We start from the raw sequence: 27,732 nt of genomic DNA, 5'->3' as shown, positions 1-27,732 counted from the left end.
TACAAGAGCCTTATCCGTCCATGTATGGAGTATGCTTCACATGTCTGGGGGGGGGGGTTCCACTCATACTGCCCTTCTAGACAGGGTGGAATGAAAAGCTTTTCGTCTCATCAACTCCTCTCCTCTAACTGACTGTCTTCAGCCTCTCTCTCACCGCTGCAATGTTGCATATCTAGCTGTCTTCTACCGCTATTTTCATGCTAACTGCTCTTCTGATCTTGCTAACTGCTTGCCTCCCCTCCTTCCGCGGCCTCGCTGCACAAGACTTTCTTCTTTTTCTCACCCCTATTCTGTCCACCTCTCTAACGCAAGAGTTAACCAGTATTCTCAATCATTCATCCCTTTCTCTGGTAAACTCTGGAACTCCCTGCCTGCTTCTGTATTTTCATCTTCCTATGACTTGAATTCCTTCAAGAGGGAGGTTTCAAGACACTTATTCATCAATTTTTGACCACTGCTTTGATCCTTTTATGGGACTGGCATTTCAGTGGGCATATTTTTTTATTGGATTTTTGTTGCCCTTGGCCAGTGTCCTTCCTACAAAAAAAATAAATAAATAAAATAAATAAAATATTCACCGTTTTCTTAAAATAAATAAAATCCACATTAGTGTCCCCAGTTAACTTTAAAACGTTTTCCTTTATAGCAATATCAGGGAAGAAACGGTAGGGGGAAACGAAGGTAGATGCGTAAACAATTTATTTTGTTGTTTTACCTTAGTTTATATAATGCCTGTGTGTGTTCTTCGTTAATAAACGTTATCCCATGCCCCAATGATGCTCAGAAACAAGCACAGAGAAAAACATTACCATGAGTCACTTCCATTATCATAAGCCACGGACAGTCGGAACCGCACCACCAATAGTTGTCATCACACCACAGCTACAGTATTAATGTATGCAATGTGCTTCACCGTGTGCCATAATCGTATTTTTTTGCTTAATTAATAACTTGTAAATGATCTATGGTGCTTGATTACACTTTGGATAAGTATTCAAAGCAAGAATTATCAAAGGGGGCCGTGGGTAGCTGCTTGGGTCTTGTGATTCTTGTGATAAGTGTACAGAGGGGCGTTGTTGTATCACCTGGGAGGAGACACACCTGCCACCGCCACTCAGGTACATGTACAGCCAATGACTCTGTAGAATTTGTAGCTGGTAATTATGTATAGGCTTGTCCCGCATGTTTCTTATTGAGTATGATGATAGTGATTAAGGAGGGCATCTCTTCCGGACTTCATATTAACTTGAAATATTCTAAAGTAATCTATGAAAATCTGGAAAAAAAAGGCCAATACTAAGGGCGGGAAAACTCCTAATTACTTCATACCGAGTTTTCAGATATTATTGGTGCCTTATAACAGTGACAATAAAATATATGTGCTAAGGGATGAACTAAGAATGCCCCCAGATTTTTTTTTCCTGTTATTTTTCCCTCCCATTTCTTTTAAAGCTTCATAATCTCAGTCCAAATACCTGACCTACAAGATTTTAGTGTATTTTAGAATATCTTTGCATGTTTTTGCCATAAATCAATATATTCTTCATAATGTAGTTGCCTCATAACTGTCATCTAACTGCCATCTAACAATCTTCTAACTCACCTAGCAGTCTCCCTAACTGCCATCTAACAATCTTCTAATTGCCACCTAATAATCTCTTAATTGCACCTAACAGTCTTCTAACTGTCTTTTAACAATCTCCCACTAACAACCTCTGAACTGCCACCAAACAATCTCCTAACTGCCACCTAACAATCTCATAACTGTCCTGTAACAATCTCCAGTCACCTAACAATTTCCTAAATGCCACAGTTACAACACAGTAACCTCCTTACCTGGTTGGACTCCCTAGGAGGGAACCCCATATTGGCTAGCACACCAGCCCATTTAAGAGGCCATCAGTGTGAACTAATTTGGATAAAGATCAGACTGGAAAGTGTGCTATAAGCCCACTTAGAACAATGAAAAGCAAACAAGTTCAAAAATTGAATAAAGAATCTCCTAAGAATATGGCAAGTCCTTTCTTGAAAGTGTTTAGCTTGGTAGATTCAGCTACCTCTGACAAGAGTGTGTTCCACAACCTACCCTCATGAACTGAGAAAAATCTGTGTCTGGCTTCAGAGGTACTGTGTTGCACAAAAATCTTAAACTTGTGTCCGCTTGTAATATCTCTTGCTGGTGCCATAGTAAATAAGTCAAAAGGAGATATAGATGACATACCATTGAAGATCTTCCAACATTTGATGAGATCAGCCCACAAAAGTCTTCCTTTTACAGAGTAAAGATCTAGAGTTTTAAGTCGTTGGTCATAAGTCATACCCTCACAACCTGTAATGAGCTTAGTCCATCGTCGTTGAACTGATTCGAGAAGTGATAAGCCATTGACATAACCTGTATTCCATATTGGAGATGCAAATTCAAGAAGTGGACATACGTGCGTAATGAAAAGTCTAACCATAAAGGAAGGAGAGCGACACAAAGTTGACTTAAGTAAAGAGTATACCAGACCTGAAGCCTTTGACACTAGGGTCTGAAGATGGAGATGGAATCTTAGAGTTGGATCCACATTTATGCTGAGATCTACTGTAGCAAAACTGGAGCTTAGAGGATTGCCTTTAATGGTGTAAAATGAATAAGGGCCCAGATCATAAGACTGACGGAGGTTGGTACCAAAACTAATAAGTTTAGTTTTGTTTGTATTATCCTATTTGCTGTTTTCAAGAGGATTCCAGAGCAATTGATGTTGAAGCCCTTAACTTCCAAAAAAAAAATGTCTCAACAGAAAACCTCACAAAATAACAGGTAAACTTTGCATTTGGAGAGAAAATTGGCTGTCTAATTGAAATCACTGAAAAATTTTAAATTCTTCAGGCTTCAGATTTAGGACCCATCCAGTTCACGATCTATATATGCAGTACACATGAGGAAATCATATGCAACATATCAAAATAGGAAATTTAACTACAGTAAAACCTCCCTAAAACTTCACCTGAATAAGCTGAATATTGGATAACCTGAACACCCTTACCAATCTCCTCAGCTAGTCTGCCCAGCTCCACTCCATCTCCAATCACACCAGAGCCACGAGCCAACATCTTTGACTCAGGCTCTGAGTGACAACCAAAAGTACACTTGTAGTACACTACATGATATTATGTTAGCTCTTATGTGACCAGTGTGTTATGTACAGTTAAGTGAGCTCTAAAGTGAACACTAAGTGTGTAGTTGGGTAATGTTAAGTGAATTCTTAAATGACCAGTTAGTGTATTGTGTACAGCTTGTAATAATGAAATATGCTGTAAATATCTATCTTGGGGCTTATAATGTGTTTATAATGTGCTAACAGATATGCTATAAATAATAATAAATGTACATGTTTAGAAACTGGCCAAAAATGCGTATAGATAGATAAACCAAACTTTTGGATGAATCATCAGCCACCTCACTCCACATAGTTCGGCTTGTGGAGGTTTTACTGTACCATTGATTTGCAGTGACAGTATTATAGCATAACATAAACCTTGTATTGCTAAATACAACTGACACACCTGAATCACATTTTTTTTTAGCCAGTTTTTAATTTTGCAGGAAATGGTTGTACTCTGAAGTAAAAAAAATGGATCTTCTTGCTGAAAATAATGTGTGCGGACAAGCTCTGCTGCGGCTGGTGGCAAGGGGAAATTCTATTATTGCAGAATTGATGAGGCTTGCTGACTATGTCCCACAGGTGTTCAGGTAAAGCTGTGGTTGCTGTAATGCTTCAGTGGATACACCATTTACCCACTATAATACAAATGAAGAAGGTCACCATTAGTGTTGAATAATACTGAAATCTTAGCTATTAAAAATCATGTTGCTTAAGGTCAGCTGTCAGAGAATTAATGTGTTAATGATACTATCCTACATAAATTTTCAATTAAATTCATAGAAAATTTTTTAAAAGTATGGAAATTTTTTGGGAGTAAACAGTATATTTCTCATGACTTTCAGATTGGAAACAAAGGCAGAACAACAGAAGTATGGTGATATTGTTTTAGATTTTGCTTATTTCAAGGCTGCTGATGGATTTAACAAGAAAATAGAAAATTCATCAGTAAGTATCCATGTATAGTCTTCTGTTCACCTCATTAAATAAGCTTTTCTACATTGAAGGACAGACAGTGCCTGTCATTCTTCTTTCTTCAATCATCATGCATATTTGTACATATCTTGTTCTCTTCTCTCTCTCTCTCTCTCTCTCTCTCTCTCTCTCTCTCTCTCTCTCTCTCTCTCTCTCTCTCTCTCTCTCTCTCTCTCTCTCTCTCTCTCTCTCTCTCTCTCTCTCTCTCTCTCTCTCTCTCTCTCTCTCTCTCTCTCTCTCTCTCTCTCTCTCATTTTGTAAAAGGTGACAATTGTCTTCCTTGGTCAGATAAAATGCTAAAGTCTACACAATGTGATTTATGAGTGACTGTGCATGTGCTGCTGCTTGTTAGTCTCTCAAGTTGTACATAATATTTCCTGTTTATTCATGTGAAGAAAATAATAATTACTGATTCATAATGTGCATGGTCTGGTGTTTTTCTTCCATAGGTTTTGATGGACATTGATGATGAAATCCGGGAAAGCCACAGAAGTATTCTTGGGAGGATCTACTCAGCCTTTGAAAGCATTCATCGATATGTGTCAGACCTGAATGGTTTCCTGCAAGATCTTAATGAGGGAATCTTTATTCAGCGAACCTTGGAAAACATGTTCCTGATTGAAGATGGGAAACAGCTTATGGTGAGATAGAAATGTATATATTTCTGCATTAAAATATTAGTCAGCATTCAACTATGCAGTAGTATAAGCATATTATTGTTATAGCACACATGCTCCTTGAATTTTAATGTGGAGTCTTCTTTTAGAGTGTGAAGTATAGTCATACCTCATGATTCGAATATGCTTCATTTTGAACAACTCCCAATTTGAGCCGAGTTGGCGAATAAATTTTGTCCTCCATTTCAAACACAAACACCTGTTCAAGCAACACCACTTGGTCAATCTCCTTCCTTCCCTCTTCCCTTTCCTGCCCCTCTCTCCCATCCCTCCCCATATTCTTCCTCCCTCTGCCTTTCCCACCCACCCTCCTTCCTTCCATATCTCTCTCTCTCTCTCTCTCTCTCTCTCTCTCTCTCTCTCTCTCTCTCTCTCTCTCTCTCTCTCTCTCTCTCTCTCTCTCTCTCTCTCTCTCTCTCTCTCTCTCTCTCTCTCTCTCTCTCTCTCTCTCTCTCTCTCTCTCTCTCTCTCTCTCTCTCTCTCTGTCTCTCTCTCTCCCTCTCCCTCCCTCCACTTCCTTGCCCCATGTACTACTCTCCTTTCCCCATATGCCCCTTCCTCCCATTGTTCCTTTCCTCTCCCTTCCTCTCTTGTCTGGTCTCAAAGCTTCTGCCCTGGCAACCTGGTAACTGTCAGAGATAAGGGACAAGGGAGATATTCCTTCTTTTCCCCCAACATTTATTCCATGTAATTTTTGCTTCTTCCGTTCTCACTCTTTCTCACTCTCATATAATTCCATTTTCATTCTTTATCAGCCTCATTTTATTTAGCAGTTCTCAGGAATGTTCTTACTTTTACAGAAAGAGAGAGAGAGAGAGAGAGAGAGAGAGAGAGAGAGAGAGAGAGAGAGAGAGAGAGAATTTTAGTGGGAAATAAAAACTGTGTACACTACAACTGTTTTTAAGACTGAAGCCAGCAGGAACTTTTGATGATTAATCATTTTATGGTTGGTGTTTATTTACAATGGTATTTTGTGTAAATTTGTAGGGTCATTGTTTTTGTATCTGATGTAGAGGACAACCCACTTTTTGTGTCTTTTTTTTTTTTTTTTTTTTGATGATTCAAGTGCCATTGTATACACTGAAATATACGGTACTTCATGTTTTCTTTTACTGTATTTTTTCTATAATTTAGATTATTTTCATTCAGTTCTATGTTTAGGGCACAGCATAAATCCATAAAAAAAAAAAAAAAAAAAAAAATGGGTATTTCAGGACCTGGAATAGATTAATTTTTTTTACAATGATTTGAATGGGATAAATTGCTTCCCAATTTATCCCCAAAAGAGCCAATTAAGTTTGAATCACGAGGTACCACTGTATTATATTTCAGCATTGTTTGATACTGGTGGTGATCTTTCCTTATTGGTGTGTTAGTACTAACAACACTTACCTACCATTCAACTCCATATGGTATATCTAAGTGGAATATACTTCATGCACAAGTAAAATTCTGCAGTAGATAAAATATAACTGTAAAATAGACTGGATAAAATCATGCCAGTAACACACATTTGTGACTTTTTGTAGCCACTCCCACAAGGAAACTCTGAGGAACAGGCATCCTAATAAATCAACCAGAATATACCAGATTAAAAATAAATAAAGAAATCTTTTGCTCCAAGATGCAGATGACATCTGGGAAAATCACATCTCAAGAATAAGCAATAAATATAAATAAATTCATTCTGTATGTCTGTTTGATAGTACTGTAGTACTGTATATGGGAGTTAATATTTATTTGATATATTCTGAGAAGGAGTCTTTTCCTGCAGTGTGAGGCATTGTACCTGTATGGTGTGATGCTGCTGGTGGTGGACTACCTGTTCCCAGGCCTGGTGAGGGAGAGGATCATTGTGGCCCACCACAGATATGCTGGACAGAAGGCTTCAAGTGATACAAACATTGATGATGTTTGTAAACTCCTTAGGTCAACAGGGTATTCTTCCCTCCCAGGCACTAAGAGGCCTTTGAATTACCCAGAGGATTATTTTAGGTAAAATTTCATTTCATTGTAAATATGGGTGTGCATATTTCTCATCTTATATCAGATGTAATATTTATAGGATTAAACATGTGGAAGGTAAGTTTTCAGTGCTATTCCCCTTATCACTGTCAGCTTTTTATTATTTAAAAACTAACAAATCATTGAAATTATCATGGTCAGAGATTTTCATGTTTTACAGGAGAGTTGAGCTTCCAGGGAATTATATCAGTCATGTCCTTGGATACCTAAGATCAGATGACATATATCACCAGGTAGAGTACAAGTATATGCATCCACTGTTGTTAGATTACTTGATTTTTTCTCTCTCTTTTTTTATATGTATAAATATTGTCAAAATTGTCAATGTCTGTGTATTCTTAAATTTTGTATAACTACTAATTTAGAAAGAAATTAAATGCAAACTGAATTTGTGTTTTATGTTAATTTTTCTCTTCTTTCATCTCTAGGTTCAGGCATATCCCTCCCCAGAACACAGGTCTGCTGCACTTGCCAACCAAGCAGCAATGCTTTTTGTGTGTCTGTACTTCAGTCCAAACATTCTCATCTCACAAACAGCTAAAATGAGAGAAATTGTGGACAAGTTTTTTCCAGATAATTGGGTTCTCAGTTACTACATGGGATTGACAGTAAATCTCATTGAAGCTTGGGAGCCCTACAAGGCTGCCAAACAGGCCCTCAACAATACATTAGAGGTGAGAATAAATATAAGTCTGCCTGATATATATTAATATACATGTTTCATTTGAATGATAAGAAAGATAATGGTTTCCTGAAAACATTGTCTTGTAGTTTACAAAATATTTTATCCTCCATTGAATTCATGATTTATTTAAAGTAGTAATGGTCATTCTTTTTAAAAAATAATTTGATCTAGTAGTATGGTCTTTACTTATTCAAGGATATTTCAGAAAATGTTAAACTTTGTCAAAAAATTGAAATTAGATTCATGTTATTTTTTATTATAATTTTCTTCTTTCAGGTTACTAACATTAGAGATCAGGCCACCCGCATCAGCGCCAAGATTACCAATTTGTTGAAGCAAACAGAACAGCTGCGGGCAGATGGAGCACTATCTGAAGGCCGTGTCCTTGACCACAGCAATAAGATTCTCAACCTGCTAAGGGAGTGTAATGTGGCGCTGCGTTGGGTCATGCTGCATGCTGCCTCACTCAGCAGGGGTGGGGCTGAGAGCAATAGACGCTGTAAAGTTGTACGAGATCAGGTAAGGGAATAACTGAAGGTGTTGCAATATTGTCATCAGTGAGGTTTAACCAAGGTGCATTTTTTGGCTGTTGGTGCAGCCAAAATGTACAAGTACCTTGTGTACTGGGAAAAGTATAACAAGAAAGCAATTTTCTAACCTTTCCTAAGTGACAGACTAGCCCACCCCAAACTTCATGTGGTGTGCACTATTAATGCATTCTCAGAAACTGAACCAGCATGGAGGGTACTGCATTATAGCTATAGTGATTTTAGATTTCTGCTTGCAAGGATAAAAATAAATGGAGATTACTCTGTCACTGTCTTTCTCTCAAGGATCAAGGAGTGTTCTTAGTAACAGCAGTTAAAAATAGATCTTGTGGAGCTCTTATTGGTTAATGTATAAAATTATTTTATAATGATTATCTTTTGTTATTCTTTGATTCTAATTTTACTCATTATTAAAAATCAAATGTGTCAACAGCTTGTAATTGAGATATACAATGATTATTTTAACTTTCATTAATTGTTAACATTGAACATTGCTTATGTGGTTAATTTCACATGACATTTCTTCTGTTTCTTACTTTCTGAACTGCTTAGTGTGAAAAATGAGGCCATGATAATGATTAGCAAATATGTACGCGTGTATACAAGCTACATGTGGGTGATTGGCATGGCTCTTCTTGTGGTGCAGGTGGTGGCAGACCTGCAGTACAACCCCATGACTGTGTTCCAGCTGCTCCTCAACACTGCCTCCCTGGAGCATGACCTCACCCAGATATACAAGAGACTTGTTTCAGAAAAGGTAAAGTGATGACTCTTCCACCAGGTCTATTATTATTGATTTCTTACTTTGTACTGTAACTTTTTACACATCTTCTGGAGTACCAAAAACCATTTTCTTGGCAATGTTCTTGCTGGTCACTTAGGGGGATGAGGTTTGCACCCTCTCTGGTTTCACGATTTTCAACAATAAGCAAGTGGTTAGTGTTGCTAGCCTCAGCCTCATTTTTAAGGGACTGCTTTGTGAGCATTATCCACTAAACAATGCATCATTATGAAGTTAAATTTGTTTAAGAATAGTTATGCCATCATTGATTTTTTTTCATTAGATTGGTTATTTTTACAATTTCAGGAAGAGAACTGGAAGAAATACTGCATGGAGGCCAATCAGCAGGCTCTTGAGCTGTCAGAGGTGTTCTCTGGCAACCGACCACTGGCACGGGTTGAAAAGAATGATCGCCTCAACAAGTGGTTCAGAGACATTGGAGAAGAAATCCTGAGTCTGAGTCTTGAAGAGCCAGGACCCTCAGGCCGGAAGATAATCCAGCTTATCCAGGCCATGAAGGATGTGAAGGGTGAGTGTTTTGTCTACTGCATCCTACTACTACTCCTTTGCCATCCAGTTATGAGAGGATATACATTACTCTTAGAAAGTCTTGTCCTGGCAGGCCAAAAAAAGATGTATAGAATGTTTGAGAATGGCACTGAACTTATCACAATAATGAGTAATCCAAATGTTAGTAGTTATGGTATGAAAATTGCCATTGAGGTCTAGTTGTTGCTAACTTAACTTTAGTATAGATCTTTATTTATTTAGGCTTGTGCAAGCCACAATGGTGCCTGATTCTCTCTCTCTCTCTCTCTCTCTCTCTCTCTCTCTCTCTCTCTCTCTCTCTCTCTCTCTGTGTGTGTGTGTGTGTGTGTGTATATATATATATATATATATATATATATATATATATATATATATATATATATATATATATATATATATATGGTTACAAGTTGAATATTTTTTGTTTACTTTCCTTTATTTTCTTTCTTCTTTTGTACCTTCCTTCTTTCTTTCATTCCTTCCTTTTCTTCATTCTTTCATTTTCTTACTTTTATCCATTTTTGTTATTTTTTTCTTTTCTTCCTTCCTTCCTTTCTTTACGTACCAGTGAATAAAGTTTGATAGCATGGCCATCCCCGTTGAGATATTCTTTATGGGGCTGGGTACTGATGGATTAATTGATTGCAGAGTACCACAGCTTGGAGTCAAGTGCTGGAGTAGTGCAGGCCATCAATGAGGTGGTGGCAGCTCTCCAGTCCTTGGTGCGGGTAGCAGGGGTCACTGAGGATGAACTGGTCACCCTTTCCCTCATCTCAGACCTGTCCTATGCTTGGGTTTTAGTGGATGACTACACACCCATCATGCAGGTTTGTTAGGTGACATAGTAATAAAAGGAAGTGGTATTATGTATCACAATACCTTCTTGACTTTGTGGACTCCTCAGTTTATTAAAATTTCATGTTTTTTATTTTCTTCCTGATCAAGTATTCATATTATTTTCAGGCAGCTGTGAAGAAGGATCCATCACATGTTGCCAGGTTGCGTGCTGTTTTTCTGAAGCTCTCATCGGGTTTAGATCTACCTCTGCTGCGGATCAATCAGGCTCGAAGTCCAGACCTGATATCTGTCTCTGCTTATTACTCAGGGGAGCTGGTGTCATATGTCCGGAAAGTAAGAGAAATTAATTGATGTTCCTTATCTGAAGTAATGTGTGTTTGTTACCTTTTAATGCCATCTATTTAACTTGTGATAGAAGTTTTCTTGCTTTTGGCTGATAACAATTCTTTACTAATGTTTATTTGGATTTCAGGTATTACAGATTATTCCAGAAACCATGTTTGGCCTTCTGGCCAAGATTATCAAGCTTCAAACTGAAAAAATAAAAGAAGTGCCAACCCGCCTTGATAAAGACAAGATGAGAGACTTTGCTCAGCTTCCAGAAAGATACCAGGTAACTTTGCAAATTTAGTAAGGGTACTTTGCATATTTCATCAGAGTAATTACATTTGCTTGTATGTGCCGTTAAGTGGTAATTGTGAATAATAATAAAAAAATCTTTGTTTCTGAGATGGCCTCTTTGTAGAATCACATTACTCAAGATGCATGTATCACTGACACTAAACTGTGCTGTAGAACCTTATGATCCAACCAAGTAACATACCAACCCAACCACATAATTAAACAGTAACATCACACAAAGTTTAAGGGCAATATAAATAAACATATAGTAGAGCTTTAGGGCAATCTGTATGGTGTATCAAATGATAGGAAGTGTTTCCCAGATGGCAGAGCTGAGTCACCGAGTGGCAGTGCTGGCTGAGGGAGTGGCCATGATGGAGACAACATTAGTGGGGGTGATCCAGGTGGACCCTCGTAGGTTATTGGAAGATGGGGTGAGGCGGGAGCTGGTGCAGCTAGTAGCCAAGATACTCCATGAAGGGCTCACCTTCAGCACTAAGGTTAAGGTAAGTCCCTGCATTCAGAGGAGGCATAAGTTGCATAGTTGCATGGCTGAAATATTTCCAGAAATAAAGATGAAAAGTGAAGGAACTGCAAGCCTGCTGCTGAACCTTTCTGTGTCCTTTTCCATTTTCTCTTTTCTCAGTAACATAAAAGAGCAGTTGCAACTTGTCATCTAATATTTAAATATATTTACCACAATTTTATTTATATGAACTGAAGTGTTATTTGTTCACTCCTATAATGCAATGGAATAAAAGAATAGGGTGAGTTTTTTTTCTCTCTCTCTCTCTCTCTCTCTCTCTCTCTCTCTCTCTCTCTCTCTCTCTCTCTCTCTCTCTCTCTCTCTCTCTCTCTCTCTCTCTCTCTCTCTCTCTCTCTCTCTCTCTCTCTCTCTCCTTTTTCTTCTTCTTCTTTTCAAGTGCAAATTCTACTTCATTTTATAGTTGGAAATTACATGATTCAAGTTTATAAATGACTGATGTATTTATAGATGCATATATCTCGTTTTGATTATTTAATTGGTTTTAATATTCATTTATGTGATCTGCCTGAGATTGCTTCAACAAGAAGGGAGTCAGGAAGGAATATGTTCAGAGAATAAGAGTCATTGATCATGAAAGAAGGTGCAAAAGGCAGTGAATGGGGACGAAAAATTGCTTAGGTGCCAATATGTTAGATCTGCAGTCATTAAAGTGTTTAAAGTGTTTATGTTTGAAGTACAGTAGCTGTAGAGTAGTTGACACAATTTCTTAATGTGTTTCATGAGCATATATTGTCACATAGTGGGAAGAGAAGTAGTGAAGAATTAGTACTCACCATTTATTTTATTTTGACTTTTATTCTCCTCTTATTGGTGCAAATAAATGTCAACATCTGTGTTTTTGTTTCAGGGAAGTGAGCTTTACCGGCGACTCTCTATGGTAGGGCAACAGATGAATGGTTTTCGCACTTCATTTGAGTATATCCAGGACTATATCAGTATGTATGGCCTCAAGATCTGGCAAGAGGAAATGTCCCGTATTATCAACTATAACGTGGAGCAAGTAAGCTATGTGTGCATGTAAATACATTTGTCTTATAGATCAGAGGATGCAAGGAAAGAGTTAAAGAACATAGATAAAATAAATGGAAACTTCTGATGTAGCCATTAGATAAATATCTTAATTTAGTCTGTCCCTTGTTTTCATCAGGAGATAACATATAACCAAGAATTTAATGTACTTTGACTTTTTTTGACAGGAGTGCAATCAACTGGTGAAGAAAAAAATATCAGACCATGAGAGTATTTACCAGAGTGTGGCAATCCCCATCCCAAAGTTCTCACCTGCAGACCCTCAGTCTGTTAATTTTATTGGCAGACTGGTGAGGGAGATCCTGCGGATTACTGACCCCAAGTGAGTATAGGATATGTTGAGGGTAATGCGTGTACTTTTAATATGGGTGAAATCTTTTCTTTTCTTTCTCTTTTGTTTCCCTTTATATTTAACTTAAGTGTCAACTTCATCTTATGAAGTGACAGGTGAGGATGCTACCTTAGAGCCAGCTATCAGTGCATGCAAAAATTGTTGATTTCATTTTGAAAGACTCATGAAAATATCACAGATTTATCACAGAAAACATAAAATCAAGCATGTATATTAATTAATTCTTGAATGGAGAAAAACACAATTGTCAAGCATAATTTTTCCACTTGTATAGATGCACAGTGTACGTGGCTCAACTCAGGACGTGGTATGACAGCAAGAGCCACACAGAGGTGCTCTCCAGCTCTGTCATGGGCACTGTTGAGTCAAGTATTAGCACAGCCGGTCTCACTGGTGTGGATAAACTCCTAGCCTTCCTGATAGTCACAGAACTGCAGGTAATTCAGTCTTTTCTGAGGTAGTCTTATTACATTTATTGGTTTAAAAGTAAAATTTTCACAAAAAATTTCATGTAAAAATTTTTGTCTTTTACAAAAACAAATTTGTTGCAGGCCTTGGTGCGAGAGGTTGAGAGAGCATGGAAGAAGGATGCGACTCTGAAAGAAGCTCTGAAGATGATGATGCCTCAGCTTGGTCAAAATTCACCTATTGTAGGTGAGTTAAGGCAGTCTAATAGCATTTGTCACTTCTGCTGATGTAAGAATTATACATTGTCATGTGAGGAAGTGGAAAAATATAAAGAAAATGCTTAATTTTCATTAGAATTAGGTAACTAATGTAAGTATAAGGTAGGAGGATACTATTGTGAGAACAAGGGGAATCTGTCTCTATCTATATGTCACCTGTTCCTAAAAACTTCCTAAGGGGATAGAGAACTGCATTTACTCCTTCCTTTTGTTTCCTCCTTGATTGCTCTAGTCCTCTTACTCTCTCTTCATCCAACCTCTCATATTTCAAACTCTTTTTTTCTCTACTTGTATTTTTTTATCATGATCTTTATCCTTTGTTATTATTTTCATTGGAATAATCTTGCATTCTGTTTTAGGTGACATCTCTGATGTTTAGAAAATTACCTTTTGTGTATGTGGTGACAAATGATATAGATTTCATGGAAAAAAAATAATACTGAGGAGATACCTTGAGATAGAGACAAAAGTTTGCCTTTCATGTTTAATTTGCTCTTGTCTTTGTTAAATGTTCATTTCATTGATACAATTTTTCTTTCTTTGTTATAGCTCAGCCAGTGCGACAGTACACAGGATGGGTTCAGCGCACAAACAAGCTGTGTACTCTCATCACTGACCATATCATGAAGGTTGGACAGATGCAGATCCTAAGACTCCATGCTGCCAGCCGCCTGAACTCCTCTTGCAAGTTTGATGCCAAATATCTTGCAGCTGCACTCAGTACTATGAATGAGTATGTCTGGTAGAATTGCTTTTTGGATGCTTTTGAATTTTTTCTCATATTTTTTCCAAATAGTGAGAATACAGTTGTGTATTGCTTTGAAGAGTAACATTGTCTTTAACAAGGTTTATTCCTAGGTCTTTGATGGCAGATGTAAAACAACACTACACTGATCCAACCCGCCCTTACCCTGATGAGGATGGTGCCCTGACCAGTGAGCTGAGTGTCTTCCTTGAGTGGTGTGGCATGACCCAACCTCTTGACAGGATATACATCACAACACATGCCCTCCCACCCCTTGCACTCCTGCTGCTGCTCACAGTAGTATCACAGTTTCCCAAGATGCACTTCTCCAAACAGATTGGTGAGTTTCTTTTTCTCACCCAACTGAGCCATGTACTCATTCATTATTCTGTCTTTTCTGTGTCTATCCCTCATATAAGCCATCATTTCATCTTTGAAGAAGTTGTTCTTAACTTGCTCAAAATTTTGAAACTGTAAGGAAGTGAGTGGTCACTTGCAAGGGAGCATTAGGAACAGGAATAGTAGTGATTATAGTAAAAATGTTTGTCATCCTGTGCTTGATAATTTGGTATTTTGTTTTGGAGGTTTAGGATGACCATTGAGTCTAAAGAACTTTAATGTTTGCATAATGTTTCTTCGTTACATACATTATCTGTTGTGCAGGTGGCCTTGCGAGTATCCGAGGCAATGAGGGTGTGGATGGGGAGCCATTTGTGGTGGGTCTAGTGACTGTGCTGCGACAGTACCACCAAGATCATACACTGCGCTTCCTGCAGCTTCTGGCCCAGTGCATCACTTCCTATGGTGCACACACTGCTGCCAAGTGAGTGCATAGCATGGATGATTTTATGCTTTTATATTTTTCACATATATTGATATCCAATGAGACTTTGTGTATCCAATAATATAAAAATATAAAATTGTGGTTCACATTAAGCAGAGTTTACACTGGGGTTTCTTTCCTTCCCAACTCAGCAATGTCAACAAAGGTGTGGATTTGCCACATGAGACAGTGACTGGCCTAGCAATCCTTGAAGAAGTTGCAAAAAAGATGTCAATACCAAAGAAGACATTATCTCTCTATGTGCCAAAGCATCTCATGGCAGCCCACAATGGCTAGGCTCTTTGATCTGCGATATTACTTGTATTGTATATGATTTATATTAATACAGTTTAAAATATGTATATGACTTAGGCCTGTGTGTTTGTATATATTGAGTATTCATTTGTAATATATATATATATATATATATATATATATATATATATACTGTGTAAACCTGTTAAGAGATGGAATTTTGTCATGTGTGTGGCAGACAAATTTTTCATTAATTGGCCTTTCTGCAGTAGGGCTTGTAGACCATGATATATATAATGCTCAGTACATAGCTATTTTTTCTGCAATTAAATATAAGCAGTATTAAAAAATGATGTACGATAATATCCTTTCTTTGGTCAGTGCAACCCACTTAAAATCATTTGTTGTCATACTACTTGTAGAATAAACATGTATGTGCTGAGTACTATATCATATAATAATAATGACAATGATAATAATAATAATGATAATAATAATAATAATAATAATAATAATAATAATTTCATCATCCCCAAGTAAGTAAATATTCTGTTTATCTTGACATGTGTCTAATACCATCTACAAGATTTGCTGCAATCCATTGCAGACAGGCCAGTTAATAGTTTCAATGGCTAATCTAAGATCAAAGGATTAATTCCTCACACCATGATGCTCAAAGCAAAGAATGTAAATTTGAAATGCTTGAATGCTGTGTGAATGGACAAGTGACCCATTGTGGTGGTCATCGAGTGGTCTTCACCACACCAAATTATTTCCTGTTATGATTTTTATTTATTTTTCCCCCTAAGACTTATATAATAGTGGCAAATTAGTGAATGATGTTGACTTTAATGTGATTTCATTGAAATTTGTAAATCTTGATTACTGAACTGAAGAAATTTGATCAAAATCCTTACTTGCATTAGAATTAGAATTCATAGACCTGCTGATACAGTAGCCTGAAATTTTTAGGGGAGGAACTGCAAGAAACTTAACTTCCAAAGCTATTTAAGTGCCTTCCCCTGAAACACAAAGGCTGAACACACTTGCTGGGACCAACATATCCATTATTATGTATGTAGAATAAAAACTTTTTGGTGCAATTCAGAAAAACTGAACTGTTATGATGCAATTACTCCACTCATGAGTGTATCTAGACTGTTGTCATGCACTGTTCCTTGATTACTTATTATTATAAATTTGTAGGTCCATGGCTTTTTTTTTTCTCTCTCTCTGAAGAGCTGGATGTAGACTTACACAACAGTATTAAAAGTTCAAAACCACTTACAAATTTCAACAACTATGCATGAGGTCAGTTCTTATTAAAACCAGTTTCCTACCTTTGTCATTTGTAAACATGAGTTTTGTATATAATGTTAATTTTATTTGCTTGAATGTTGTGATTTACTAAGTATTTGAATGAGGAGAAATGGAATTATACACTTAAAAGTTGTTACAATACATATTTATGGAAAAATGAACAGAAAACAAATTTGAATATTCATTGCAATAAGGAAATATTTACTTCCACACAAATTGATTAGACTGCTTAAGCTACATCACCATGACATCACATTATTTCTTTTGTTTCTTCTTCTCTGCTTCTTCTTCCTTTTCCTTTTCAATTTCTCCAACGATCTTCTCTAGGCTATCAATATCCAGCATCTGGGAAAATCATACATTTCATAAAAATACATTTCTAGAAATGGAGGCAATTTTACTGGTATTTCCTGATTTTACTCATTGCTAGGGCAGTGAGGAAAAATATCTATGCCAACATGCCCCAAAAAAGACAGTATCCTGCAGTACATGAGAGAAAGGGAATATGAGCTTATGCAAAGGCTCACATATGATATAATTATGCAAAGCTACACAAAGTTATGATCTGTGGGTGATAAAGGAAGATTCCTTCTTTGAGAGAGAGAGAGAGAGAGAGAGAGAGAGAGAAAAACATTTTCTACTTATCCTTTCACCTATACCATGTTTCTCTACACAGACAAATGGCACACAAAGACCAGCACAAACTTACTCTCATGGGTTGGTTGGGCCTCATGATAGCCACTTCAACATTCTTGGCTCCTGACTGCACCACCTCCAGTAGGGCCTTCACCACCAGTTTGATGGCTCCTTCCTCAGTGGATACTGCTTCATCAGAGTAGTGCTTCTCCAAGAACTCTCGCACTGTCTTAGCACTGCGTCCAGTGGCGTTGGCCTAGTGATTAAATACAGGCTGACAAATATCCTCTATGCTTAGTTTGCAAACAATCCCTCCACACAAGCTGTTTTCTACATAATGAGAATATATATATATATATATATATATATTAGGAGGAGGAAGCAGTAGACACCTGCCGAAACAATAATTACTCCCAGTGAGGTCTAAAGCACTGTTCAGGGGGTGCTGTGAACTTATCATTAAACCCAGCTGTGACCTCACTGAACGTTTCCCTTTGTGTCTCACAACACAAGGGGGCAGTCACAGCCTGCCCTCTAAAGACAACTCTCTTCCTCCACACAAAACTACAAGCACTTAAGGCTCTCTACTGGTGATCTTCTGGCTTTCCTTACTGAGTCTTGGTGATCCTCTTTTAGAGATTTTGGTGAAACTTTTGCTGTTGCCTTGGACATATCAAAAGCTTTTGATAGAGTCTGGCACAAAGCTTTGATTTCCAAACTACCCTCCTACGGTTTCTATCCTCCTCTCTGTAACTTCATCTCAAGTTTCCTTTCTGACTGTTCTATTGCTGCTGTGGTAGACGGTCACTGTTCTTCTTCTAAATCTATTAACAGTGGTGTTCCTCAGGGTTCTGTCCTGTCACTCACTCTCTTCTTATTATTCATTAATGATCTTCTAAACCAAACTTCTTGTCCTATCCACTCCTACGCTGATGATACCACCCTGCACTTTTCCACGTCTTTTCATAGACGTCCAACCCTTCAGGAGGTAAACATATCACGCAGGGAAGCCAAAGAACGCTTGACTTCTGATCTTTCTAAAATTTCTGATTGGGGCAGAGCAAACTTGGTATTGTTCAGTGCCTCAAAAACTCAATTCCTCCATCTATCAACTCGACACAACCTTCCAGACAACTATCCCCTCTTCTTCAATGACACTCAACTGTCCCCCTCTTCTACACTGAACATCCTCAGTCTGTCCTTTACTTATAATCTGAACTGGAAACTTCACATCTCATCTCTAGCTAAAACAGCTTCTATGAAGTTAGGTGTTCTGAGACGTCTCCGCCAGTTTTTTTCACCTCCCCCAGCTGCTAACTCTGTACAATGTACAATATATAGAGTATGCTTCACATGTCTGGGGAGGTTGCACTCATACTGCTCTTCTAGACAGGGTGGAATGAAAAGCTTTTCGTCTCATCAACTCCTCTCCTCTAACTGACTGTCTTCAGCCTCTCTCTCACCGCTGCAATGTTGCATATCTAGCTGTCTTCTACCGCTATTTTCATGCTAACTGCTCTTCTGATCTTGCTAACTGCATGCCTCCCCTCCTTCCGCAGCCTCACTGCACAAGACTTTCTTCTTTCTCTCACCCCTATTCTGTCCACCTCTCTAACGCAAGAGTTAACCAGTATTCTCAATCATTCATCCCTTTCTCTGGTAAACTCTGGAACTCCCTGCCTGCTTCTGTATTTCCACCTTCCTATGACTTGAATTCCTTCAAGAGGGAGGTTTCAAGACACTTATTCATCAATTTTTGACCACTGCTTTGACCCTTTTATGGGACTGGCATTTCAGTGGGCATTTTTTTATTAGATTTTTGATGCCCTTGGCCAGTGTCCTTCCTACATAAAAAAAAAAAAAAAAAAAAAAAAAAAAAAAATATATATATATATATATATATATATATATATATATATATATATATATATATATATATATATATATATATATATATATATATAAGCACTTGTAAAAATTGATAAGCTTGTTTTCTATAATATGACATTTGGGCATACACTATCTCAGCAAACAACATACCTGCCATTCAGTGTAAGTACCAGAGGGATCAGTGAGGTACAGGTGAGGTGTTCCATCCATGTCAAACCCAGCAATGAGGCATGAGGTTCCAAAAGGCCGCCTGCCATTACTTTGTGTGTACCGTTGCTTCAAGGTGGCAATAAACCTACATCATGCAGGAAAAAAATATTTTCAGGGAGGCAACATAGACATGACAGTTAGGAGCTAATAATTTCTATGACACATATAAACATAAACTTATATACGAATATCTATATATCTCTACCACTGCTACCTCCATTGGTGCTATCTTTCATGGTAAAAATGACATCCAGTCTAAATTAACTCACTTCCACATATCAAACCTAGTAAGTTCAATGGTGGGGAATATGCTGTACTGCAGTATGAAGGTTCTTTTTAACAAAGAACTTTGGTCTTGACATTTGGAAACGATTATCCTTCCTACCCTCACACCATGGCCGGGATTCAAACCTGAGCACCTGAGGACACCTCGGCCCCCAAAGCATGCATGACACCACTGTACCGCGTCAGCTTGTGGTGACCATTATATACTTTTATAATAAATTAACAAATCACAGACAACTTTGTGCTGGATTTACTGAACTTCCCCTGCTCATAACAAAATGCTTTCTCACCTGGTGATGTATTCCAAAGTGACGGGGTCTTCTACAGTGAGCTTGTGGGACTGACACTCCACACGGGCTCGATTTACTAAGATACGGGCATCAGCAGTCAGGCCTGAAAATCACGCAGTAAGCTAAATTTCAGTTTTTCTCAATAGTTCAATAAGTTTGATTTTTGTTTGTGTAGCTATGATGGCTGAAATGTGTTATGAATAAATCCATTTTTTATTACTTGTAAGCTGTATTCAAGGAATGAGCATCACATCAAGACTGTAGAAAGTGTTTTAAAACTTATAAATAGGAAAAAAATAAGACAGTTCCTAAGATACATACCTATATATAAATGCAAGAGAGAGAGAGAGAGAGAGAGAGAGAGAGAGAGAGAGAGAGAGAGAGAGAGAGAGAGAGAGAGAGAGAGAAAGGAAAACAAAACTTGCCTGCAAAAGCCATCAAGACGTGGTCATCGAGGAGGCAGATCTTGCGCACTGTCCTTTCCTCCTGCAACTTCGGCACTGATTTTTTCTCCACACAGAGCACCACCACATCCTTGCCCTTCACACCCACCTGTACAGTGGAAGATATATGCACATGTCTTACAGTATGCACGGAAAAAAAAAAAAAAATCTGAATTGAAGATTTCTTTGCAATATCCACAAAACAGTACAGATTAGCTCATTAACCCTGCCGTATAATCAGCAATTCCCATTCTCGTTATATACAAAAAGAGACGGGCTTGATCAAATCGCCATTTCGTTTCTGTACAAGGCTAAATCAAAACACTTTGAAACGTACTTTTTTTTTTATATACATATATATGTTATAGAGATGGAAACAAACAAGAACAGGCGATTTGGCCAGGATGAAGCTGCCCACCCCCTCCACCTAAGTCACTTTGAGCAGAAAGAAATCATCGTGACAAACCAAAGCAAGCTCATTTTGCACTTACCGCCGTAGACCACTTTCTTGACGGCCTCCTGGGCGTATTCCACCTGAAAGAGGTGTCCATCGGGGCTGAAGACAGTGATAGCCCGGTCGTAGCTGGAAGCGGCCATGATGACAACAAACGAGACAGCGTTTGGCTGAGCTAGCTCGCCGCGATGAAAGTCAAGACTCAGTCTTTGTAACAGTACTTCTTGGCATGATTTGGATTATTTTCCTTCCTGCATGTTTGTGTCTCTTTTATTAAGTGAATTCCTCCACTGTTTTTCTCTTGATAAAAATTATAAGCAAATTCATGTATCTTCACTTTTTTGCCAATATCAAAATAAAAATAATCGTTATTTTAATATCCACTGCTGGGCAATGTAGCCTATATACCCTTGGGAAGGTGGGCAAGTAAAATGTATTTCACCTTAAATATGTGAAACTTAAACTCATGTATGCCTGCTCTATCTAGCAAGGTGAATGTACGTACGTACGTACTCCATAGTAACGCCATGTGTGTGTGTGTGTGTGTATATATATATATATATATATATATATATATATATATATTAATATATATATATATATATATATATATATATAATATATATATATATATAGAGAGAGAGAGAGAGAGAGAGAGAGAGAGAGAGAGAGAGAGAGAGAGAGAGAGAGAGAGAGAGAGAGAGAGAGAGAGAGGAGAGAGAGAGGAGAGAGAGAGAGAGAGAGAGAGAGTCATTACTTCAGTCAGCAACTCAAATTCCTCCTCCTCACTATGGGCCTTACACTGTCCATCGGTAATGAATATAAAGTATTTCAAACGAAGAACGCCAAGAAACACATTTATTGACCCTCATGAGACTGTACACAACACTAATGAAAAGTATGCAAGAGAAGTAGGATCAAGGTTTGATAAACTTCCTTGTGTAGAATAGTAAAGGTGAAGGCTCATCCCCCAGCCTCCCTTCTTCCATCTATTAGCGGCTGCCAGAAAAGAAGAGTACCATACAACATGGAGAAATCGCATGGGAATGTTATTAGGAATTGATATAGCTGACCTAGCATTACTGTCAGTCAGATTATCAGTAATACCCCCACCAAAATAAATAAATAAATAAATAAATAAATAAATAGATAAATGAATAAATAGTTAAATAAAATAAAATAAAATAAACAAATAAATTAATAAAATACGGAGGAATTAAATTTTACTAAGACAACGCATGATACTTTTGGATCGTTTTACATTGTAATCCTGAGATTATTTTCCCTGCTCATCCCAGAATCCGAGATTTGTGTGTGTGTATTTTCACTGCATAGTCTGCTCCTGGTCTCGAGAGAGACAGCCGGCCTTCACCCTATGGAAAAAGCTCAGAGCTCATACTGACCAATTTTTGGGTTGGACCGAGATCACTCACACACAACACACCAAAGACAACGAGGTCACAACTCCTCGACTTTACATCCCGTACCTACTCACTGCTAGGTGAACAGGGGTTACACGTGTGTGTGTGTGTGTGTGTGTCCGCCAGCTGATGAAACAAACAAGAGAGAGAGAGAGAGAGAGAGAGAGAGAGAGAGAGAGAGAGGAGAGAGAGAGAGAGAGAGGAGAGAGAGAGAGAGAGAGAGAGAGAGAGAGAGAGAGAGAGAGAGAGAGAGAGAGAGAGAGAGAGAGAGAGAGAGAGAGAGAGAGAGAGAGAGAGAGAGAGATTTGCAGTAGTTTACCCTCATTTAAATCCCTAGTTTTCAGATAATAATAGAACACGTATGAGAGTGGGATACTTAAATATAATACTTAGGTGCGCATTCTCCCTTTCATATTTGTAAAAGGTATATACAAATTTATTTAAAATTGTAATAGCATGTTTATTATGTAAGTACATCAGATAAACGTGACATGAAGACTAATGGTAGAGAGGTCCCTACAAGTTATACAAAAGAGCACTGTAGATCAACTAACACTCTCGTGGTGTATTAACTTTATAAACAGATTGTACAATTAACATTAACAATCGAAAATGGTGTGTAGCCAGAAAACTCACGGTTGACTCAAACCTACCGGCGCAAAGGTGCTACTATGGTTACCTCCGCCTCTCATTGATGAGTTTTCAAATTATCTTAGTGACCGCACTGACGTCTGGTGCTGGATTTCCGAAGTGCTCCGAAATGAAATATTGCGCTTGAATAACACGAAAATGTTGTCTTGTCATTGCCATCTGACGTCGAGACATTACACCAAAGCAATGTATTACTATCAATACATTAGTTTTGTGTCCTTTAGAGATTTCCTTTGATAATTATGAGAAAACTATTTTCACAGTGTTGTACCACCGTGCGCAGTGGCAAGGTTTGGGATGTTGTGTTGGTTTGAGCTAACTATGGTTAATTAAAGGGGCAGCTCGTGTTTTTTTTTTTTTTCAAGTTTAGTGAAGCCCAGCACACCCGCATGACACAAAGATTTCCAGAAAGGAGTTCTTACAACTGGGCATCAATGCATACATAACTTGACACTGCACATAACACTAACCATAACATTACACACAACATATTCCTGATTTACATATTCCTGGTGACACATGTGTCCCAATCTGAAAAGTCTTTTCCAGGGATCTATCTCCTAATCGGGAAAACAAAGTATTTTAAGACATTAGAACCATAACGACCATCAGATCGTAAGGTAATGTTTGGTGTCTTTGAGATTTTCACGGCTTTCTCCCCACACTTAGATAAATTTCTGGTATCTTCTTAATATGAATATAGACTCTGTTTTGTTTTAGCTGAGCCTGTTAGAGTGAGCTAGATGATCCCCTGCCCAGACATACACAGACATTGTATCATAATCATTATCTAACGGGGATCCCACCGCTGCCACCAGTGTGTTGCATGAAATTTTCTTGAAGAAGAATAATTCCATCACTGTCACTAGAGCTTAAAGTTGTCGAGGTGTCGAAACTTTTGAGATCGTTATGGTCTTGTGTGTAAGGCGATTCACTTTCTTCGGATCAGGAATTAGAATTTTGGCGAAGACTTCTCCACTTGGGGACTTCATAGAAATATTGAAAAAAAATTATCTTAAGAACATGATAAATTTGCTGTGAGAGGTCCTCGCTAAGAATCCAATTCTTATGAAAGCAAAGTGAAGCATATCAGCCTACACACAAGACCATGATGATCGTCACGTCTTAAGATCATTTTTAAGATCTTTATAACTCCAATTGCTATATGAGAGACCCTGAACTGCATACTCAAACCTTTAAACATCTTCCAGGTATCTCGACAACTTTTGGCAGGCTTTAGTAGAAGTTATTGCTGTTTTCAAGGCTGCTTTCATGATTCCAGTGATAGTTCAGAAAGAAACCTGTACCATCAACGGTAAAAAAAGAGAGAAAAAAAAAGTACCCATGCAAACCTGGATAATCATACCTTTAATCTTTGAAAATGGTCCTGATGAGAGCGCATGGCGTTTCAAAATATGGAGTCTCGTGAACCAAGCGTGTGTATCAGCGTAGTGTATCGCTGAAGACGGTGAGTGAGGGATAAGAAGAAGGTGGGAGAAGTGAAAAAAGGAGTCAAGGTGTGTGTGTGTGTGTGTGTGTGTTTACTTCACAATACATGTTTAGAGTGTTGAGTGTAAAAAAAATACATAAAAATATATAAGAATTTATAGGAAGAAAAGATACTATGAGACCTACTTGAGGGAAGAGAAAAGAAATTGAGGTGAGGGTATGGGTGTGGGTGTGGGCAGGAGGCGGAGCACAGAACCATAACACAGGCCCCCTGCGGTATCTTGTTACCCCTGGGTCGCGGATTCTCTTACACAGGATGGGTAGCAGCGCCTTTAAAACTTCCTCTTACTCCTCCCATCCTCCTCTTCCTTTCCCCCATCCCCACAGAGGTTAATTGAGTCATTCTTTATTGTTTTCCTCCCGTGTGAGGGCCAATTCGGTTCGGTTCGCCCCCCAGGTTCCTCTCTGCCTCACCACGGGGTTCCTGGCGGTGTTCATCAACCCGTGAGCACCATCGAGGGACCGCCAGGATCTTGCCACTATTGCATATATTCCAATCCTCGTTTCGTGGCACATAACTCGCCTGTGTTTGTTCGCCGGCTGACCTCAGGGGCTCTTGTTTGATGTGATGTGCAAACTAAGCTCCATTTTATCATTTTATTATTTTGTCAGGTAGAAAAAACATAGCACTTCTTTGGAAACTCGTAAAGGTGATTGCTCTTCGCTGTGCGTGGGAGACAAAAAGATTTACTGGATCACCTAAACCTAACTGTTATCACGTCCAGTATTGCCTGCCAGAGGATTTTGAACGAAAGTCCCTCACATGGTATGAATCTGAGACAGCACCGATACTGATACGAGGTGGAATACACTAAGATGGGAGGAATTAAATGAAGAGAAAATTATGAAGAATAAAAATGGAATGACATAGAGGAGAAAATAAATTTCAGGATGTCTGTCTTGCATCGGACTCAAAACCAGCACGTGCACTTTTTATGAATATTTTTTTTTTTCTATTTGTGGTTGAAAACAATAAATTCTTATCTAAAAAACATTTCAATCGGTTCTTTTCCGGGAAATTTAATTATTTTCTGCTTTTTATCACGTTGCCTTGAGTCTGATAACAGAAATAATCGAATTCTCCTGCGAAAAAAATAAAAGAATATAATGTACGTGTTTTTTTTTCTTCCAAGGATTTTTTTAAGGATTTAGACTGCATTTCTCTCTCTCTCTCTCTCTCTCTCTCTCTCTCTCTCTCTCTCTCTCTCTCTCTCTCTCTCTCTCTCTCTCACCGCCCCACCCTTGACACTTTTAAGTAATAAGTGACGGAGTCCTTTCTTGTAGAGTTACTCTTCATTATTATCAAAATTCATCCATCGAATTTCTACCAGAAGGATTTACATCAGTTTTTTTTTTTTTTTTTCATTTATCATTGACGTCATTTTTATTTCTATTTGCAGCTACTGTAAGGAATATAGATAAATGTAACCTTTTATTGTTGAGTGTTATGACTTGCTGTGGTGTGAAGAGTAAACATTTGAAAAAAAAAAAAAAAGAAAGAAGAAGCAGGCGAAATGGCAAAAAAAAAAAAGACAAAATAGATAGATTGAGCAAAATATATTTCTTTTCTTTCAATTTCTGTCATTTCCTTTTCTTTTGTACCAGAAACAAAAAAAAAAAACAATCAAACAAACAAACAAACAAACAAACAATAAGTAAATAGATAAATAAATAAATAAAAAAATAGGTAAAGTGAGGGAAAAGACAGACAAAACAGATGTGGAGTCAAAACAGAGCAAAGTACATCCCTTTTTTTTTTCGTACCAGACACTAAGAAACAAAGAAACAGGGCAACAAAAGAAGATTAGTGACGCCAAGAAGGAGCGAAACACAACCTCCATTTCCTTTCTCTTTCATCTGTTTCCCTTCGCTCTCTGCTTTTCTTCCTGTAGCATATCCCGAGAAACAAGAGAATGACAGAGTAAAGGAGGAAGATCAAGAAGCAAAACTAGAAATTTAAAGACAGAAACGATCCTTCTTTCCATTTTCTTCCTATCCGTCCTTCCTTTTCGCTTCCACCCTGCAGCAAGAACAGAGATGGATTACGAAATAGGTAAAGTGGTTAATAGATAAACAAACGGATTGGAGAGGAAAGGAAGAAGCCAAAACACAGTCCTATTTCTCCCATACTTTCCCTTCCTATCCTTCCTTCCTTTTTACTTCCATCCTGCAGCAAGAAGATAAATTACGAGATAGATGAATAGAGAGACAAATGGATGGGAGAGGAAAGGAAAAGGCCAAAACAGAATCGTATTTCCCCCATACTTTCCCTTCCTATCCTTCCTTCCCTTTTCTCTCCTGTGACATACCCCGGTGAAGCCCTTAGCTCCATCAGCCCCACCAGCTCTAATCAAATTACCAGCCGTGGGAGGATAATTTTTATTAAGCCATAAAACCTGAGTGACTACCCCGGGGGTCTACCTGGGGTCTACCTGGACTATCACGGACCAATTAGCGGGCCCCGCGACCCCCCAGGACCTCCCCTGTACCCCTCATCTCACCTGAATTCCTCCCTCCCACCTTACCACTCTCCCATCCTTAACTTGCATGCCCAGGTAAACCACTAAATGTGTGGAGGTAAAGTGTGTGTGTGTGTGTGTGTGTGTGTGTGTGTGTGTGTGTGTGTGTGTGTGTGTGTGTGTGTGTGTGTGTGTGTGTGTGAGGAATGGGAGAATCATGCAAAAACAAAACAAAAGTGAGTGGAGATGTCTTGATAAATACAACAACTGCACCACGTTCGACTGAAACAAAAAGATAATAGCTGAGGAAGAGATAAAAAAAAAAAAAAAAATGCAGGAAGGGTGGAAGGCAAAAGTAAAAACAAAAAATTACTATTGTGTTGCACAGTGGAATGAATAGAGGCAGAAGCAAAAGTTTTATAATATTTTTCTTAAGTCGATTTTTCCCTTGCCCTTGAAGTGTCTCGATTTGCATGAGAAAAAATGTATTGAAAAATTTACATAAACACTCTTCGCGCGAAGGACAACACGGCAGGTCTTCCCCAGCGGTGTTGGATTTGCTGTGCTGATGCCACGAAGCTCCACGCAACCCATTTGCATGCACGAACGTAAAGCAATTTGTATTCTCCCATCACGCAAAAAGATGTTTGAACGATTTTTCTTCCCTTTTTACAGTAAATATTATATTCTTCATTTGATACTCTGTTTTTGGAGCTTTTCTTTAACAAAGGAAAACTATTTCATGCGTTATTTTGATGGTGTTTGTATTATCTTCACAATAATTCTATCCTTTACTTGACATGTTTAATGTTTTGTGAAATCCCAAAGAAAACAACCATTTTTTTTTTTTTTTTTAATGGTGTGAGCGTTCTATTCATTTTTTTTTTTTCTCATATACTTTTTGTGTTTCGTTTTGCGTGTC

General features: G+C 38.1%; 2 protein-coding genes across 4 annotated transcripts; one reads left to right on the top strand and one right to left on the bottom strand.

The window, feature by feature from the left end:
• The first annotated feature begins 782 nt into the window (after positions 1 to 782).
• LOC135114679 (WASH complex subunit 5-like) lies at positions 783 to 16,453 on the top strand. Of its 2 annotated transcripts, none has more exons than XM_064030560.1 (22): positions 783 to 895; positions 3,590 to 3,736; positions 3,992 to 4,094; positions 4,571 to 4,762; positions 6,573 to 6,793; positions 6,984 to 7,056; positions 7,252 to 7,497; positions 7,785 to 8,027; positions 8,703 to 8,813; positions 9,144 to 9,366; positions 10,035 to 10,213; positions 10,350 to 10,517; positions 10,657 to 10,797; positions 11,129 to 11,311; positions 12,200 to 12,352; positions 12,549 to 12,703; positions 13,008 to 13,170; positions 13,285 to 13,387; positions 13,969 to 14,152; positions 14,278 to 14,504; positions 14,828 to 14,987; positions 15,140 to 16,453. In XM_064030560.1, coding segments are annotated over exons 1-22 (3,522 nt in total). In that variant the 5' UTR covers positions 783 to 893; the 3' UTR covers positions 15,285 to 16,453. The 2 variants fall into 2 exon arrangements, with proteins under 2 accessions (XP_063886630.1, XP_063886631.1); XM_064030561.1 differs by having other exon boundaries at positions 825 to 1,118.
• Positions 16,454 to 16,691: 238 nt separating this feature from the next.
• Positions 16,692 to 20,967, bottom strand: LOC135114681 (proteasome subunit alpha type-7-like). Of its 2 annotated transcripts, none has more exons than XM_064030562.1 (6): positions 20,808 to 20,967; positions 20,299 to 20,425; positions 19,874 to 19,976; positions 19,239 to 19,383; positions 17,272 to 17,454; positions 16,692 to 16,907 (listed from the first exon to the last, which is right to left on the bottom strand). In XM_064030562.1, the coding sequence occupies exons 1-6, from the start codon at positions 20,865 to 20,867 to the stop codon at positions 16,818 to 16,820; spliced, it is 708 nt and encodes a 235-aa protein (XP_063886632.1). In that variant the 5' UTR covers positions 20,868 to 20,967; the 3' UTR covers positions 16,692 to 16,817. The 2 variants fall into 2 exon arrangements, with proteins under 2 accessions (XP_063886632.1, XP_063886633.1); XM_064030563.1 differs by having other exon boundaries at positions 20,818 to 20,928.
• Between the last annotated feature and the right edge of the window lie 6,765 nt (positions 20,968 to 27,732).

This window comes from Scylla paramamosain, chromosome 28 (assembly GCF_035594125.1).
Source record: "Scylla paramamosain isolate STU-SP2022 chromosome 28, ASM3559412v1, whole genome shotgun sequence".
NCBI lineage: Eukaryota > Metazoa > Arthropoda > Malacostraca > Decapoda > Portunidae > Scylla > Scylla paramamosain.
This window is presented reverse-complemented; position numbering and strand designations above follow the sequence as displayed.

Coding starts and splice junctions, on each gene's coding strand:
- LOC135114681 (XM_064030563.1), bottom strand. CDS start 20,913: ATGGCCGCTTCCAGCTACGACCGGGCTATCACTGTCTTCAGCCCCGAT. Junction 20,426..20,817: donor AGGAGGCCGTCAAGAAAGTG/GTCTACGGCGGT, acceptor TCCACTGTACAG/GTGGGTGTGAAGGGCAAGGA. Junction 17,455..19,238: donor GTACTTACACTGAATGGCAG/GTATGTTGTTTG, acceptor TTTAATCACTAG/GCCAACGCCACTGGACGCAG.
- LOC135114679 (XM_064030560.1), top strand. Junction 4,095..4,570: donor AGAAAATAGAAAATTCATCA/GTAAGTATCCAT, acceptor TTTCTTCCATAG/GTTTTGATGGACATTGATGA. Junction 7,498..7,784: donor CCCTCAACAATACATTAGAG/GTGAGAATAAAT, acceptor TTCTTCTTTCAG/GTTACTAACATTAGAGATCA.